Source organism: Aotus nancymaae, unplaced genomic scaffold (assembly GCF_030222135.1).
Source record: "Aotus nancymaae isolate 86718 unplaced genomic scaffold, 86718_ANA_hifiasm-v0.15.2.pri h1tg000059l, whole genome shotgun sequence".
Lineage (NCBI taxonomy): Eukaryota > Metazoa > Chordata > Mammalia > Primates > Aotidae > Aotus > Aotus nancymaae.
The window spans coordinates 60,842,664-60,861,521 of NW_026988473.1; the positions used below are offsets into that span (position 1 = coordinate 60,842,664).

General features: G+C 37.5%; 1 protein-coding gene across 3 annotated transcripts in view; it reads left to right on the plus strand.

The window, feature by feature from the left end:
- ACER3 (alkaline ceramidase 3) overlaps positions 1 to 18,858 on the plus strand; it is a 170,971-nt gene that overhangs the window by 141,584 nt on the left and 10,529 nt on the right. For all 3 annotated transcript variants that reach the window (XR_010338372.1, XM_012469609.2, XM_064365316.1), the window contains 2 exons: positions 11,518 to 11,619; positions 13,165 to 13,269. Coding sequence is in view for 2 of the 3 variants with exons in the window: in XM_012469609.2 (XP_012325032.1) it covers positions 11,518 to 11,619; positions 13,165 to 13,269 (207 nt within the window). In the remaining variant the exon portion in view is untranslated. The remainder of the gene's footprint in view (positions 1 to 11,517; positions 11,620 to 13,164; positions 13,270 to 18,858) is intronic.

Below are 18,858 nucleotides of genomic sequence, written 5' to 3' on the forward strand. Positions count from 1 at the left end.
TTTTGTTTTTGAGATGAAGTCTTGCTCTGTCGCCCAGGCTGGAGTGCAGTGGTGCAATCTCAGCTCACTGCAACCTCCACTTCCTGGGTTCAAGCAATTCTTCTGCCTCAGCCTCCCAAGTAGCTGGGACAACAGGCACCCACCACCACACTTGGCTAATTTTGTATTTTTAGTAGAGACAGGGTTTCACCATGTTGGCCAGGCTGGTCCTGAACTGCTGACCTCAGGTGGTCCACCCACCTGGGCCTCCCAAAGTGCTGGGATTACAGGCGTGAGCCACCGTACCTCACCCTGATTATCTTTTATTCTGCCACCTTGCTGAAGGCAGTTCTAAAAGAGCTTTTTTGGTAGATTTTTATTTTTTTATTTTTTTTTATTTTTGGGGGGTGTTTTTTGTTTTTGTTTTTGTTTTTTTTGAGACGGGGTCTCTCACTGTCACCTGGGATGGAGTGCAGTGACACAATCTCAGCTCACTGCAACCTCTGCCTCCAGGGTTCAAGTGATTCTCCTGCCTTAGCCTCACAAGTAGCTGGCATTACAGGTGCCCGCATCACACCTGGTTAGTTTTCGTATTTTTAGTAGAAATGAGGTTTCACCATGTTGGCCAGGATGGTCTCGAACTTCTGACCTCGTGATCTGCCTGCCTCAGTCTCCCAAAGTGCTGGGATTACAGGTGTGAGCCACTGTGCCCGGCCCTGTAGATTTGTTTTTAAGATTTGGTGCAAATAGAAATGGTTTATATCCTCCTTCCTGATATGTGTACTTTTTAATACCTTTTTGCCTTATTGCCCTGACTAGAACTTCCAAGACTATGTTGAATAAGAGTGGTGACAGCAGATCTTCTTGCCTTGTTCCCAATTTTAGGGGAAAAGCATTAAACCTTTCATCGTTAAGTTAAATGTTAGCTCTATGTTTTTTATTAGGTTGTGGAATTTGCCCTCTATACTAGTTTGATAGGGCTGCTATATATAATAAAATACCATTTGACTGGGTGGCTTAAACAGCAAACTTATTTTCTCACAGTTCTGGAGGCTAGAAGCCTGAGACCAGGGTTTCAGTAAGTTTGGTTTCTTCTGACACATTTCTTTTTAATGAAAAATGCTTTATCATTTGAATTGTTTTCCCCCATAGGTAAGATGTTGTTTGTCTCTCCTTTGTCTTTAGTTTTTATAAGTTCAGCTATAGTTTGTCTTAATGTGAATTTCTTTGGGTTTAACATGTTTGAGCGGGCTCATGCCTATAATCCCAGACACTTGGGAGGTTGAGGTGGGAAGATCGCTTAAGGTCAGGAGTTTGAGACCAGCCTGGGCATCATAGAGATACCCTACCTCTAAAAACTAAAATAAAAATTACCCAGGCATTGTGATACATACCTGTAGTCCCAGCTGCTTGGGAGATTGAGGCAGGAGGATTGCTTGAGCACAGGAGTTTGAAGCTGCAGTGAGCTAAGATTGTGCCACTGCACTCCAGCCTGGGCAACAGAGCAAGACCCTGTCTCTTGAGAAAAAAAAAAAAAAAACTTAAAAAATTATGTTTTGAGGTTGGATCGGCATCATGAATTTGTGTGTTTATTGCTTTTAGTTTGGGAATTGTTGAGTTTGTTTTTGTTTTGTTTTTTAACAAATTTAGAAGCTTTTTTGCCATTATTTTATCAAATACTTTTCAGCCCTGCTCTCTTTCTCCTCCCCTTCTGGGGGACACTAATAACAAGACTAATAACAAGACACTTGGACTTTTTATTGTAGTCCCGCAGGTCCCTGAGCACCACCTCATTACTGCCAGGTACTCCTCCTTGGCTTCTGTTGGCAAGCCAGTGGGAGAAGAGGCTCTTCATTAACTGCTGGGCTGAGATGGGAGCTCCCAATCCTTACTAGGCCACAGCTTTATCTGAGAGGGGAAAGATTAATTTCTCACCATCTGGGGAGACTCCATCAAAAAAAAAAAAAAAGGCCAGTCACTGTTGGGTACCAGCCCCAACCCTGTAAGTGGGTGCCCTTAGTCCCAGCAGTGATGAGGGATTGAGAAAAGGAAATAATGACAGAGACACAAGAGTAGAAGTTACAGCCTGGGTCCAGGGGACCAACACAAGCGTGGGAACCTGTTGGCCCCGAGCTCTGGGCTCCAAACACTTTTATTGTGTGCATGATCTCATTGATCTTATGGGTATGGAAGGGGGAGGGTGAAGGGGTAGGTAAGATGGGGTAGGGGGGAGCACTTGAGATCCTTCTAAGACATGCTAAACTAGTGCTCTGAGTTTATCACAGATTGTTATCAGGGTGCAGCTGCATCAGAAGTATACCGGATTAGGAGCCACCAGGTCTGACCATACCCAGTGCATCAAGGGGCTTTTATCTCCTAAGCATTGATGACATAGAGTAATTAAAATCACTCCATATTCTGAGAACCTATGCAGAGCCTGAGGTGTTCCGTGATCTCTGCCCTGCAAGGCTTTTTTCCTCCTTGCCGGCTCCCATCTGCAAAGACCCTCCTGGATCTTGTGAGCAAAGGTCACCTCTCTTCTCAGAGATCTTTGCCTAAGCCCTCTTTACAAGGCCTTCATGCAGTCTCTATGTTGAGAGGCATTCAGGGGACCAGAGCAGAATTCCCCGCTCTGCAACCACCCCGAGGTATTCCCCGGTGTTACTGCGCTCTTGGATAGTCTTCACCTTAGGCCTCCTGTTGCCGCTTGATTTCTAATTAACTGCACCAATAATGTAGTTTAGTTCCGTGTATAAACTTCAGTGTACTCTGAGCCAAACAAGCTTATAATTATTTAGATCCAGTTATCATAGGTCTCCCCCTGGCCATCTTGACCCACAAGGCACCGTGGCTCACAACTGTAATCCCAGCACTTTCGGAGGCCGAGATGGGCAGATCATCTGAGGTCAGGAGTTCGAGACCAGCCTGGCCAACATCGTGAAACCCTATCTCTACTAAAAATACAAAAATTAGCCTGGCATGATAGTGGCCACCTGTAATCCCAGCTACTTGAGAGGCTGAGGCAGGAGAATCACTTGAGCCCAGGAGGTGAAGGTTGCAGTCAGCTGACATCACACCACTGCATTCCAGCCTGGGTGACAGAGTGAGACTCTGTCTCAAAAATAAATAAATAAATAAATAAATAAATAGTTGAAACAAAAAACTTAAGAAAGAATTAGGGAACTGGAAGATGACCTAAAGAAATAAGCTAGATAACATTATAGAGAAATAATATTTAATTTTGTTTCCAAAATGAGATAATAGCAAAAATGGGACATGAGGCTTGAATTCAGAACCAGTTAAGTGAGGGAAGAGAGGTGGTAGTATGTAACACATCCATTTACTGGTGTGGATCTAGGGTGTGCATCATGACTGGTACAAACAGGTCTGATGGCAGCTTCCTGATCTGTGAATTATACTAAGGTAGTATGATGCTGGGTGCAGAAGTTGGTCCACAGGCTTCCCAATGCTCTAGCTTCCTAATTGTGACAAAGAAAAAAGTTCCTTTGGCAAGATTTTTCTGTGTTAGTGTTCATCAGTCATTCCTGAAAAGCCTATATCTTGCTCATTCAGCATTTCTGTTCAAATTGAAAGCATTAAATTCTTTTCTGTTTACAATCTAGTTGTTACTGTTATCTACAATTGAATCTTGATTGATACCTGTAGAAAAAACACACTGAAATTGCTGAAATCCAAAGACAAAGATCTTAAGAGCATTCAGAGATTAAACACACACACACACACACATACACTACCAACAAAGCAGTAAGAGTTAATCTGCAGACTTACCAACAGCAACCATGGAAGCCAAAACACATATGGACTGTTACCTTTAAAGTACTGAGAGAAATCAACCATCAGCTTAGAATTCTGTACCAGATACCCTTTAAGAACAAGGGTAAGGTGAAAACAATTTGAGAAAAACAAAAATGGAGTTTGCTAATATACCTCACTCAAAGACTTTTTAAGAGATATTCTTTAGGCAGAAGAGCTGAGATGCAAGAAAGAACAATAAAGGAGAAAAAAAGATAAACCAATGGTAATATCTGAACAAAATATTGTGACTGCTTAAAATAATGTGTCATTTGAGAGAATAAAAATATCTAAAATTGAACTAAAATAGTGGACAAAATAAAGCGTACGATGGAAGGGGATAATCAAAGTTACATAGTTTCTAAGGTAAGAAACTTGTTATTTGGGAAGAGAATATATACAATGATTACTTTTCATGTTTACATATGCATTTTTGGTAACCATTAAAAATGGTAATTGACTTTACAACATCTTTCAAAAACATGGAGGAGTAAATAAAATTCTAAAAACTGAATCCAAAAGAAAGTTGGACTAGAACTTTTAATAACCCACAAAAAGTTAAGGTATTATTTAAAACAAATGTGTTCACTAGATTAGTAATAAAATTCAATTTGCCAGAAAGAAATGGCAATTCTAAACTTTTATGGAAAATTTTAAGCAATAATTGACAGAATTTACAAAGATAAATAGATAATGCTCATCATACCGAGTTACTTCAACAGAGTAACTTAGACCAAAAAAAACAAATATTGATATAGATAAAATTTGAGAAGCACAATAACAAAATGATCTCATACTCTTCTTAATATTTAAAATATGTACAACTTTCTCAAGCATGCATAGAATAATTATTAATTCTACTCGATATTAGCTTTAGAGCGAGGCTTGACAAAATTTAAAGCAATAGTCCCCAACCACTTTGGCACCAGGGACCGGTTTCATTAAAGACCATTTTTCCATGGTTTGGGGTGTGGAGGTGGTTTCAGGATGATTCAAGAGCATTACATTTATTGTGCACTTTATTTCTGTTATTATTACATCGTAATATATAATGAAATAATTATACAACTCAGCATAACGTAGAATCAGTGGGAGTCCTGAGCTTGTTTTCCTGCAACGAAACAGTCCTATCTGAGGGTGATGGGAGACAGTGACAGATCATCAGGTATTAGATTCTTATAAGGAGTGTACAACCTAGATCTCTTGCATGCACAGTTCACAATAAGGTTTGTGCTCCTGTGAGAACCTAATGTCACCACTGATCTGACAGGAGGCAGAGCTCAGGCAGTAATGCTCATCGCCCATCATTCACCTTCAGTGCACCCTGGTTCCTAACAGGCCACAGACCAGTACTGGTCCATGGCCCTGGGGTTGGGGACCCCTGCTTTAAAGAATTGGTATCATTGGCCAGACAAAGTGGCTCATGGCTGTAATCCCAGCACTTTGGGAGGCCGAGGTGGGTGGATCACTTGAGGTCAGGAGTTCGCGATCAGCCTGGCCAACAGAGTGAATCTCTATCTCTACTAAAAATACAAAAATTAGCTGGGCATGGTGGTGGGCATGGTGGTGTGCACCTGTAATCCCAGCTACTCTGGAGGCTGAGGCAGGAGAATTGCTTGAACCCCGGAGGCGGAGGTTACAGTGAGCTGAGACTGCACCACTGCACTCCAACCTGGGTGACAGAGTAAGACTCAGTCTCAAAAAAAAGAACTGGTATCATGCACAGATGTTCTCTGACTACAGTGTAACTAGTTTAAACAAAACAGAATTAGTCAAAATGGCCCACATTTTTAGAAACCTAAAATCACATGTCTAAATACTCATGATTAAAAAAAGAAACCATAATGGAAATTTAAAAATACTTAGATTTTTAGAATTTTAATTATGATTCCCTTCTAAGTACAATATAGTTGAAGTGATTCTTTGAGGGAAATTTGTAATATTAGATGTTTACATTAGAAATAGGCTGAAAAATAATGAACTAAACATTCAATTTCAGGAATTAAAAAACAAAGCTCACTTTTTGGTGGCACATGTACTAAAACTGGAACAATACAAAGAAGATTAGCATCACCCCTTTTAAAAAAAATTTTCTAAGAATTAGAAAACAGATCCATAGAGTAAACCTGAAGAGAAATGAAGAATGGAAATAAAGGGCAGAAATTAATGAAAGATAAAACAGAAACATACTACTAAAGATCACTTACTAATTTTGCTCGCTTCTGAAACTCCACTAAAACTACGACAAAGGAATTTACTTAAAAGACATAAGCCCACAAGGAGAAGACTCAATAAAATGTTAGAAGCTGGAATGTAGATGGACTACTGCTAACTGCCTTAACAGTCCCAAGAAAGCCAAATTCTGAGCCAGGAACCTTCAGTTTATATCACAGGATTTTCTCAAGTATTAGGCATTAGCAGTAACAGGCAGTTTGGAAAAGGAGATAGAAGAGAGATCTAAAATAAGGAGAATTGGTTAAAAGCTATTAGATACCCATATCCCCTTATCTATTTCATAGCACTGAGTAATTACAGAAGTCTGAAGGTTTATCCCCAGGAAAGGGTAAACAATGTATCTACACTAAATTTTGCCAGGCATAATTGAGCATGTGAATAACATACTGAAATCAGGGAAACTGAGTGGGGTTATACATTCTGAATGCTGACTGCAAAGAACTCTGGGCACAAAAAAAAAGAACTTTTATGGAATGTGGTCAGCCTAAAAGACCTAAAAACACTGATATTGGGGATTCCCCCAACAACTGTCCCAGCAAAATAGCCCTACAGTGAAGGTTACTAGTCCAGAGACCTCAACCATATGCTTAGGGCTTTTATGGTCACCTTTTTAGTCTCCCTTTTCAGATGATTAAAAGTGAGGAGACAGTGTCACACATGATAAATGAATCCAATATGAAAGGCAGAGGCCAAAACATATAATAAGGGAAGGAGGAGCCAACTTATGCAGGAAGACGAAAGCTTCCAAACAATAAATATCATTAATTTATTAATATTCCTAGAGATATACTGTACCTATAAGTCAAAAATAGGATGGTATTTTTCAAAATGAACATTCAGATAATTTTTAAAGTCTTAAAAATTAAAAATATGAGCCAAGTGTAGTAGCTCATGCCTATAATTCCAGCACTTTGGGAGGCCAAGGTGGGAGGATCATTTGAGGCCAGGAGTTTGACCCAGCAGGCAACATTGTGAGACCCCGTCTCTGCCAAAAATAATAATAATTAGTTTGGCATGGTGGCACACTCTTGTAGTCCTAACTACTCAAGAGGTTGAGGTGAGAGGATTACTTGAGCCCTGGAGTTTGCGGCTACAGTGAGCTATGATCACACCACTACACTCTAGCATGGGCAACAAAGCAAGAGTTTCTAATTTTTTTAAAAATAAAAAATATTATAAAATGAAAACCTGAATTGAAGTGTTTAAAAGATACAGTTAAGTAAGTCACTCTCAGTATAGGGCAAAAATAAAAGCGAAAGAAATGGAAAATATAATAGACTCAATAAGAATATTACTGAATAGATAATGTTGAGCCAGTATAGAAGAACCAATGTAAAAAAGGAGACAGCGGCAGAGAACAGAGAAAATGGAAGGGAGGCAATTACCAAAATAATTCAAGAAAACATTCTATAATTGATGGGCATGCATTATTAGACTGAAAGAGTCCACTGGATACACAGCACAATGAATGGAAATAGACCCATGCCAGTTTCAGAGTCCTAGAAAAAGGAAAGATTCCAGAAGTATGTAAGTTGAGAGGCAGGAATATATACAAAGGATCAGGAATCAGAATGGCTTTGGGCTTGCCAAAGCAACATTGGAACTAGGAGACCAGTGCCTTCAAATTTCTAAAGGAAAATTATTTCTAACCTAGAATTCTACAGGCAGCCAAACTATCAGTAAAATACAGAGAAAAATATTTTTTCATACATTCAAGATCTCAAAAAAAAACCTACATCCCATTAAATATTGCTCAAGAACCTATTGAAACATGTGTTACACCAAAATGAGAGTACTTCAAAAAGGACGAGTGCATGGGATACAAGACAGGAGATCTAATGAAGAGAGAGGTGAAGGCAGTTCCTAAGGTGTAGGTGACAGAAAGGGATTTCTCAGATGATAGCTGTGTGCTAGACAGGCAGCCAGTCTAGAACAAATCAGTGTGATAGAGAGAGAGAGATACAGAGGGACATATGTTGAATGCTTTCTGTATTCTACACTCTTACGCCTGATACTATATGGGTAGTAAGTCCCCAGAATCTTATCTGTGCTTAGCCTTGCATGCACCATGTGCTGATATTCTTGCTCTCTCCTTCGTGCCCTGCTACCTGGATAACCAAAGACATTCATTTCACCCCCACAGAAGAATTTTGCTTTGAACTGCTCCTGAGAGCTGAAGATTGGCCATGGTAAGTAAGTTTAGAAGCAGAAAACAGATAGCACTTTACCCCAACTGGTCATATTCCTGTCATATTTTAGTACCTAGGCTACACTGCCAGAAGCCTTCACTGTGTTGAGGCCTGTGTTTCTTGAGACTCATTCTTGCCTTCCCCAAATGGGGGCTATGATAAACCCTCTGAAAAGCTGAAGCCAGACTGTGACTCTTTTAAGCTCATCTTCTCTTGAGAACCTTCATCAAACAGTGGTAATAATGCCTTTTCCATACGTTGCCAGGTTTGTGCTTTCCTGATCATTTTTAAACTAATCACCTTTTACGTTCACTTACATGCAAATACTTATAGTTAAGTTAGAAAATTTTGAAAAAATTTATTATTGCCATTTACCATATTTTAAAAATAAAGGACAGAGGCAGACCAGTCTTTAGAAAATTTAAATTAAAAATTAAAAAGAGAAAAATTACATGATACCAAGATTTAGACTAAAGCTTTCTGTAAAATTCAACACCTATTTATGTTATAAAACAAAACAAAACCCTTTACAAACTAGTAATAAAAGAGAACTTTCTTAACCTATAAATTCTATAGCATATAAAACACTAGTCATGACATGGTTTTTTAAATCCCTTTAAAAATCAAGATTAAAACTAGGATATATACTATAATTACTTCTATTACCTAACATTTTACTTGCAAATTACATGATCATGTAAAGAAAATATCACAGGACATGTATTAAAAAAAAATGTTAGAAGCAATAAGTGAAATTTAGCAGAGTTACAGGATTCTAGTCAGTATTCAAAATCATATTTCTGTGTTCTAGCAGTGAACTATTAGTAAAATTTTGTAAAGTACAATTTACGATAACATTAAAATACATTATATGTTTAAGGATTAAATTTAACAAAATATGTAAGATTTATACATTGAAAACTACAATTTTTTTTTGTTGAGAGAAATTGAAGAGCTAGGTAAATGGACAGATATACCACTTAATGGATTAGAAAATTCAATATTGTTAAGACGCCTGTACTCCAAAACTGATTTGTAGGTTCTGCAGGCTTTTTGGTAAAAATGGAAAAACTGATTCTGATATTAACATGGAGATTCAAAAGACTGCGAATAGCCAAAACAGTTTTTGAAAATGGACAAAGTTGCATTACTTCCAAGACTTGATTTATATGCTGCTACCAAGACAATGTTGCGTTGCTGGTAAAAATGACACATAAATCAATAGAACATCCAAAAATTGACCCACACACTTATACTGGCCGATTTTCAATAAATATGTCAAAGTAATTCAGTGGAGAAAAGATAATCTTTTCAACAAATTGTGCTGGAATAAATGAATATCCTTAGGACCAAAAAAAATGAACTTCAGCCTCACACCAACATAAAAATTTAATAGAAGTGAATTCTGTTTCTAAATGTAAATTATATCTCTAAATGTAAAAACTAAGATTATAAAACTTCTAAAAGAAAATAGATTTTTTGGTTCAGCAAAGATTTATTAGTAAAAATCACAAACTATAGACAAAAAATTGACAAATTGAACTTCATCAAAATTTCAAACTTTTGTTCTTCAAAAGATAGTATTCAGAAAATGAAAGAAAAGCCACAGACTTGGAGAAACTACTGGCAAAATATATATCCAACAAAGGATCTACATGTAAAATATAGAAAGAATTCTTACAACTGAATAAGAAGAAGGCAAACAACAATGTATCAAAGAAGAGGTATGAATAGTAAATAACTGTGAAAAGATGCTCAGAAACATTAGTCATTAGGGAAATGCAAATTAAAACCACAATGAATACCACTACACACCTACTAAAACAGCTAAAATGAAAAAGACTGACTTCAAACCAAGTGCTGATGAAGATGTGAAACATCTGGAACACTTATACATGCCTAGTGGGAACGTAAAATGGTAGTCACTTAGTAGTACAGTGTAGCAGTATCTTGAAAAATTAAATATTCACCTGCCATACAACCCAGTCATTCTTCTAGCTGTTTACCCAAGAAAAATGAAAGCATATGTCTATACAAATGTTCTTTGTGAATGTTCATAGCTGCTTTATTTGTAATAGTCAAAAACTAGAAACCTGCATTTGGACAGAGAAATAAATTGTGCTGTGACCATACAATGGAGTACCTACTCAGCAAAAAAAGGAAATGAACTATTGATAACATAATAACATGAATGAATCTCAAAGAATTATGTCAAATGAAAGAAGCCATACAATCGGAGGTATATATGGTCTGATTCCATTTATGTAGCATTCTAAAAAATGCAAATTGAGGTTTTGGAGGTGGTAGATATCTTGATTGTGGTGGTAGTTTCCTGGGTATATACAGATGTACGGATCAGATAGACACTTTCAATATGTACTTTTAATGTATGTCGGTCATACCTCATTGAAGCTGTAAAACATAGGTAAGCTGATACTGTTTTCAGTATCTCACCAAGCTTTAATTTCCTCATCAGTAAAGTTAAAAGAGTAATACCCACCTCACAGGGATTATTTGAACATTTTGTGTGTGGTGTGTGTGTACATGCACACCCGTCCACATAATACCTCCATATACTCTATCCTTACCAGGCCTTATTTTTCTTCAAAGCAATTATAATTAGTTATGTATTTAATTGTTTACCTCCCCCAACTATACTATAAATTCTTTGAGAACAAAAACTTTACCTATTGACCTACTTTCCCAAATGCTTAGAACAATGCCTGGTACATATTAAGCACTACATATATATTATTAAGTGATTTATTGAATGAGAGTGAGAGAGTGTGTGTGTGTGTTACATTGGCTTACATGGAGCATATGACTCAATCTACATTAATTCTAATCCACTATCCCCCTGCCTATTCCATAAGACTGAAAAAGTTATCAGGTACTTTCAGATTACCTTCCCAATACATGTATTAAAGTCTTGGTGGCCTATTTCTCAGCTCCTTTTAATGGCTACATGTAGTAGGCAAATTATTAGAAAATTTGATAGGTCTGCATTTACTACAAACAAAAACTTTTCCTTCTCATGGAAGCGATGTCTTCTAGCCAGACGTGGTAGCACATGTCTATACTCCCAGCTGTTTGGGAGACTGAGATGGGAGGATCACTTGAGCATAGGAATTCGAGGCTAGAGTGTTCTATGATCACACCTGTGAATAGCCACTGCACTCCAGTCTAGGCAACATAGTGAGATCCCAACCCTTATAAAAAAGGAAGAAAGTGATGGCTTCAATTTCTGATTATGGCATGACTTGAGAAAATTTTATTTTGCTTTTCTTTTTTCCCTCCACAGGGTTTATCCGTGGCTTAGAGGACTGGGTTATACATCCTTGGGTATATTTTTATTGGGATTTTTGTTTTGGAATATAGATAACATATTTTGTGATTCACTGAGGTAAGATATGTTTTCATTGCTTCAGAAATACTTTTGGAAGCATTTTATTAAGTAGAGAATTTTATAAACATGTAGAAATAGTAGTGCCCTGAAATTAATTTTTACTATTGTTGACATTTAAAAGATATGTACAGTAAAATGAAGTTAAATTATTGGAATATCTGTTTAAATTACCTAAAATTTTGGAGCTGAGGATATTTCATAACCTCTGTAGGGTTTGGGTTTTATGTGTGTGTGCATCATAGAACTGTGTAGTTAGTCAAATGTTGACTGTTCCTTTGAAACTTGTCTGATCTGCTTCATTGAATAAAGAAGACTGATTTATAATAAGCATATGAAATACATGTATGTAAATATATACTTTCATATGCTTAATGTTATTTTCTAAGAAAGCAAGTGTTCCTTTTACCATCTTGTCAGCAATCATACATTGATGGAAGTTTGAATCTTAGACTTAGGTCTCTGGATTCTAGTCTGTCATTAGGCACTGTCCTTCTAGCCCTCATTTTTTATGAAATGAGCATACTGAATAGGTTAAACTAGTGGATCATTCCAACTCTAAATCCTGTAAACTAACAATTTTGCATAAACAGAGGACAGAGGAATGTACTGAACAGTCCCACAGGAAGGCAATCAACAAAATTCAGACTGTAAGAAATCTAAAGAATGAATGACCTGATCTCTTCAACAGATAAATTACAGAGGCATGGCCAGGCATGGTGGCTCATGCCGGTAATTGCAGCAGTTTGGGAGGCTGAGGGGGGTAGATCACTTGAGGTCAGGATTTCAAGACCAGCCTGGCCAACATAGTGAAACCCTGTCTCTACTAAAAATACAAAAATTAGCTGAGCATAGTGGTGTGTTCCTGTAATTCCAGCTACTTGGGAGGCTGAGGCAGAAGAATTGTTTGAACTGAGGTGGTGGAGTTTGCAGTAAGCTGAGATCATGCTGCTGCACTCCAGCCTGGGTGACAGAGTGAGACTGTCTCAAAAAAAAAAAAAAAAAAAAAAGCAGAGGCAGGAAAGAAAAAAGAGGAAGGAGGAATATATAGATTAAGAGACTTAGGTATATCAACCAGATACAATGTGTTGGCCTTTTTTGGACTCTGATTCAAACAAACCAACTGTTTAAAAAAAAGTATGAGAAATTTTGAACTTTGATCAGTAACCGAATATTTTTTATGATATTAAGGGATTATTATTTTTAGGTATGAAAATGTGGTTATGTTTTAGGGAGGTTTTCATATTTTAGAAATACATACTAAAATAATTAGAAATAAAATGATAGAGTATCTGGGATTTGCTTCAAAAAGATATGAGAGAGAGAAGTGGGTGAGGGTTTAGATGACACAGATTGACCATAAATTATCATTGTTGAATACTGTTCCTCAGAATGTAGTTTGGATAACAGTGTGGCAGACTACAGGAAATTTAAGGCAATTAAATAACTGCTGTATTTGAGAATGACATTTCAAAATGTTCTAAGATATCATTACAAAATATTGTAAAAATTTAACATGGTGATTTTCTCCCCCTCTCCACACAGGGACTTTCGAAAGAAGGTACCACCTATCATAGGTATTACGACGCAATTTCATGCATGGTGGCATATTTTAACTGGCCTTGGTTCCTATCTTCACATCCTTTTCAGGTAGGAAATAGAGACTTTCTTAGCCTAGTACTAGAGTTTTTTTTTTTTTCCTTTACTCTTTAAATAGGATGGTGTAAATATTTTTTAAACACTAGAAAATTCACAAACATGAAAATTAAATAGTACACTCTTGAACAACCATTGGTCAAAGAAGAAATCAAAAGAAAATTAGAAAATACCTTGAGACATGTGAAAACAAAAATGACAACATACCAAAACTTTTGGGATGCAGCAAAAGCAGTACTAAGAGAAGTTCATAGAAATTAATGCCACATTTAAAAGGAAGAGAGAGCTCAACAAGACTTTAAACCTCAAAGAACTAGGAAACTAAGAAGAACAAATTAAGCCCACATTTGGCAGAAGGAAAGAAATAACAGAACAGAAATAAACAAAATAAAAAAATGTTTAAATATCTGTGAAACTAAGAGTTGGGATATTGAAAGATCACCAGAATTGGCAAACCTTAGCTAGACTAACAAAAAAAGAAAAGTCTCAAATAAATAAAATCAGAAATAAAAGAAGAGACATTACCATGCTGCCACAGACATAAGAAGAATCACGCGATTATATGCCAACATATAATTGGATGACTTAGAAGAAATGGACAACATCCTAGAAACCTACCGAGACTGAGTTGTGAAGAAAAAGAACAGATTCTAACTAGGTCAAAGCATTCGTAAAAAATTAAGCAAGACACGAACAAATGAAAAGACATCCTGTGTTCATGGATTAAAAGAGTTGTTAAAATGTTCCTACTACCCAAAGCCATCTACAGATCCAATGCAATCTCATTTAGAATTCCAAAGGCATTTTTTACAGAAATAGAAAAAACAATTCTAACATTCATATGGAATCACAAAAGACCATAGGTAGCCAAATCAATCTTGAAAAAGAACAGACATGAAACATCTCACTTCTTGATTTCAAAATAAACAAGCATGCAGAACTTTTTTGCACATTTTAGGTATTATGTTTTTTACAAGTTGAAAGTTTGTGGCAACCCTGCATCAAGCAAGTTTATGGGTGACATTTTTCCAACAGCATGTGCTTACTTCATGTCTCTGTGTCTTATTTTTATAATTCTGACAATATTATTATTATTATATCTGTTACGGTGGATCTGTGATCAGTGATCTTTTTTCTCCCCCCTCGAGACAGAGTCTCCCCCAAACTGGAGTGTAGTGGCATGATCACGGCTCACTGCAACCTCCACCTCCTGGGTTCAAGTGATTCTCCTGCCTCAGCCTCCCAAGTAGCTGGGATTACAGGCATGCACCACCACACCTGGCTAATTTTTGTGCTTTAAGTAGAGACGGGCTTTCACCATATTGGCCAGGCTGGTCTCAAACTCCTAACCTCAAGTGATCCTCCCACCTCGGCCTCCCAAAGTGCTGGGATTATAGCCACCATGCCTGGCCTGTTTTTAGTGATCCTTGCTGTTACTATTGTAATTGTTTTAGGGTACCACAAACCATACTCATATAAGACAGTGGACTTAGGAAATGTTGTATGTTCTGATTGCTCCACCAACTGGCCATTCCCCAGTCTCTCTCCTTCTCCTCCAGCCTCCCTATTCCCTAAGAGGAAACAAAACTGAAATTAGGCCAATTAATAACCCTACAATGGCCTCTAAGGGTTCAAGTGAAAGGAAGAGTGGCATATCTCGCATTTTAAATCAAAAGCTAGAAATGATTAAGCCTAGTGAAGAAGGTATGTTGAAAACTGAGATAGGCCAAAAGGTAGGCCTCTTGTGCTGTTACAGTTGGCCAAGTTGTGAAGGCAAAGGAAAAGTTCTTGAAAGAAATTAAAAGTGCTACTCCAGAAAACACATAAATGCTAAAAAAGTGATATGGCCTTATTTCTAATATGTGGAAATTTCTAGTAGTCTGTGTAAAAGATCAGACCAGCCACAACATTGCCTTAAGACAAAGCCTAATCCAGATCAAGGCCCCAACTTCAATTCTGTGAAGGCTGAGAGAAGTGAGCAAGTTGCAAAAGAAAAGTTTGAAGCTAGCTGAGGTTTAAGAAAAGAAGCCATCTCTATAACATAAAAGTGCACAGTGAAGCTGCAGCAAGTTATCCAGAAGATCTAGCTGAGATTATTGATGAAAGTGGTTACAGTAAACCACAGTTTCAATGTAGATGAAACAGCCTTCTACTGGAAGAAGATAGCATCCATGATTTTCATAGCTAGAGAGGAGAAGTCAATCCTTGGCTTCAGAGCTTCAGAGCACAGGCTGTGACTGTCTTGTTTGGAGCTAATGCAACTGATGACCTTAAGTTAAAGTGAGTGCTCATTTTCTATTTTGAAAGTCCTATGACCCTTAAGAATTATGCTAAAGGTATTCTACCTGTGCTCTATAAAATGGACAACAAAGCCTAGATTACAGTACTTCCATTTACAGCATGGTTTACTGAATATTTTGACCCCACTATTGAGACATACTGCTCAGAAACAAGGATTTCCCTTCAAAATATTACCACTCATTGGCAATACACCCAGTCACCCAAGAGCTCCAATGGAGATGTACAAGATTAATGTTGTTTTCATGCATGATGACACAACATCCATTCTGCAGCCCATAGATTATGGAGTAATTTTGATTTTTAAGTCTTATTATTTAAGAAATATATTTTGGCCAGGTGTGGTGGCTCACACCTATAATCCCAGCACTTTGGGAGGCTGAGGCTGGTGAATGACGAGGTCAGGAGATCAAAGCCAACATGGTGAAACCCTGTCTTTACTAAAAATACAAAAATTAGCTGGGTGTGGTGGCACATGCCTGTAATACCACCTACTTGGGAAGCTGAGGCAGGAGAATTGCTTGAACACAGAAGGCAGAGATTGCAGTGAGCTGAGATTGTGCTACTGCACTCCAGCCTTGCAACAGAGCAAGACTCTGTCTCAAAAAAAAAGAAAAAGAAAAAAGAAATACATTGCATAAGTCCATAGCTGCCAGCGATAGTGATTCCCCTGATGGATCTGAGCAGTAAACCGAAAACCTTCTAGAAAGGATTTACCATTCTAGATGCTATTAAAAACATTCATGATTCGTGGGAGAGCAAGATACTGACATTAACAGGGGTTTCGAAGAGGTTGATTCCAACCCTCATGGATGGCTTTGAGGGCTTCAAGATTTAAGTGAAGGAAGTAACTATACATGTGGTAGAAACAGCAAGAGAACTAGGATTAGAAGTGGAACCTGAAGATATGACTGAATTGCTACTATTTCATGATAGAACTTTAATGGATAAGGACTTGCTTCTTATGGATAAACAGAGAAAGTGGCTTTTTGAGATGGACTCTACTCCTATGAAGATACTGTGGACATTGTTAAAATGACAACAAAGATTTAAAATATTGCATTAGCTATAAAGCAGTGGTGGAATTTAAGAGGATTGACAGGTGACTCCACTTTTGAAAGAAGTTCTGTGGGTAAAATGCTATCAAACAGCACCACATGCTATAAGAATTATTTTGTGAAAGGAAGAGTCAATTGATGCAGCCAACTTCACTGTTATATTAAGAAATTGGTACAGCCACTGCCACCTTCAGCAGCCACCATCCTTACCAGTCAGTAGCCATCAACATCAAGGCAAGACACTCCATCAGCAAAAAGATTCTAGCTAAAGGCTTAGATGACATTAGCATTTTTTGCACACTTAATAGCCTACAGTATACTGTAAACATAACTTTTCTAAGCCCTGGGAAACCAAAGTACTCGTGTGACTCACTTTATGGTGATATTCCTTATTTTATAATTTAGAGCCAAACCTGCAATATCTCCAAGGTATGCCTTTATTACCAAGCTAAAGTAATAAAAGCACTGTGGTACTGGCATAAAGACATATATACAGACAAATGAAACAGAACAGAATCCAGAAATCCACATGTATATTCTCAGCTGATCGTCTACACAGGTGCCAAGAATGCACAATGGGGAAATGACAGTCTTTTCAACAAATGATATTGGGAAAACTGGATATCTATATACAAAAGAATGAAAGTGGACTCTTACTTTACACTATATACAAAAATCAACTCAAAATGGATCAACAACTTAAATGTTAGACCTGAAACTGTAAAACTTCTAAAAGAAAACATAAGGGGAAATCTGCTTGACTTTGGTCATGGTGATGACTTCTTGGATATGACACTAAAAATACAGGAAACAAAAGCAAAAATAGACAAAAGGAACAAAAGAAATATCAGCAGGAAAAGGCAAACTCTGGAATGTGAGAAGGTAATTGCAAAGCATATATTCTAATAAGGGGTTAATATCCAAAATATATAAGGAATTCCTACAACTTAAGAGCAAATAATAATAACCAATTAAAAATAGGCAAATGATTTGAATAGACATTTCTCTAAAGAAGACATAGAAATGGCCAACAGGTATATGGCCAACATCACTAATCATCAAGGAAATGCAAATTAAAACCACAATGAGATATCACTCATGATGGCTACTATGATAAAAATAAAAGATAACAAGTGTTGATGAGGATGTGGAGAAACTGGAACCCTTGTGCACTTTTGGTGGGAATATAAAATGCTGCAGTCACTATGGAAAACAGTATGATGACTTCTCAAAAAATTAAAACTACAATATGATCCACCAATCCCACTTCTGGGTATATATCCAAAATAATTGAAATCAGGATCTCAAGGAGATATCCACTTTCCTATGTTCCATTGCAGCATTATTCACAATAGCCAAGAGGTGGAAACAACTTAGAAATCCCTTGACAGATGAATGGATAAAGAAAATGTGGGATAAACAGGCAGTGAAATATTACTCAGCCTTAAAAACAAGGAAATCCTGCTATCTGTAACAACATGGATGAACCTTAAGGAGATTATGCTAAGTGAAATTAGCCAGTCACAGAAGGACAAATACTGCATGATTCCACTTATCTGTGGACTCTAATACAGTCAGACTCATAGAAGTAGAGAGCAGAATGGTGGCTACAACAGGCTGGGAAGAGGGGGAAATTGTTGTTCAATTAGTATAAAGTTTCAGTTATGCAAGATGATAAGTTTTAGAGATCTGTTTAGTGCCTACAAATAACAATATGGTATTGTGCACTTAAAAGATTTTAAGAGAGTAGATCTCACGTTAAGTGTTCTTACCACAAAAATAGAGGAAGCACGAGGAAACTTGGAGATGGTGCATATGCTTATTACCTTGATTGTGGTGATAGTTTCATGAATGTATGCATATGTCCAAACTCGTCAAATTGTATACATTAAATATGTGTCACTTTTTTGTATATCAATTATGCCTCAATAAAGCAGTTTTTTTAAAGAGTGTAAATTTCGGCCGGGCGCGGTGGCTCAAGCCTGTAATCCCAGCACTTTGGGAGGCCGAGGCGGGTGGATCACGAGGTCAAGAGATCGAGACCATCCTGGTCAACATGGTGAAACCCCGTCTCTACTAATACAAAAAATTAGCTGGGCACGGTGGCGCGTGTCTGTAATCCCAGCTACTCAGGAGGCTGAGGCAGGAGAATTGCCTGAACCCAGGAGGCGGAGATTGCGGTGAGCCGAGATCGCGCCATTGCACTCCAGCCTGGGTATCAAGAGCG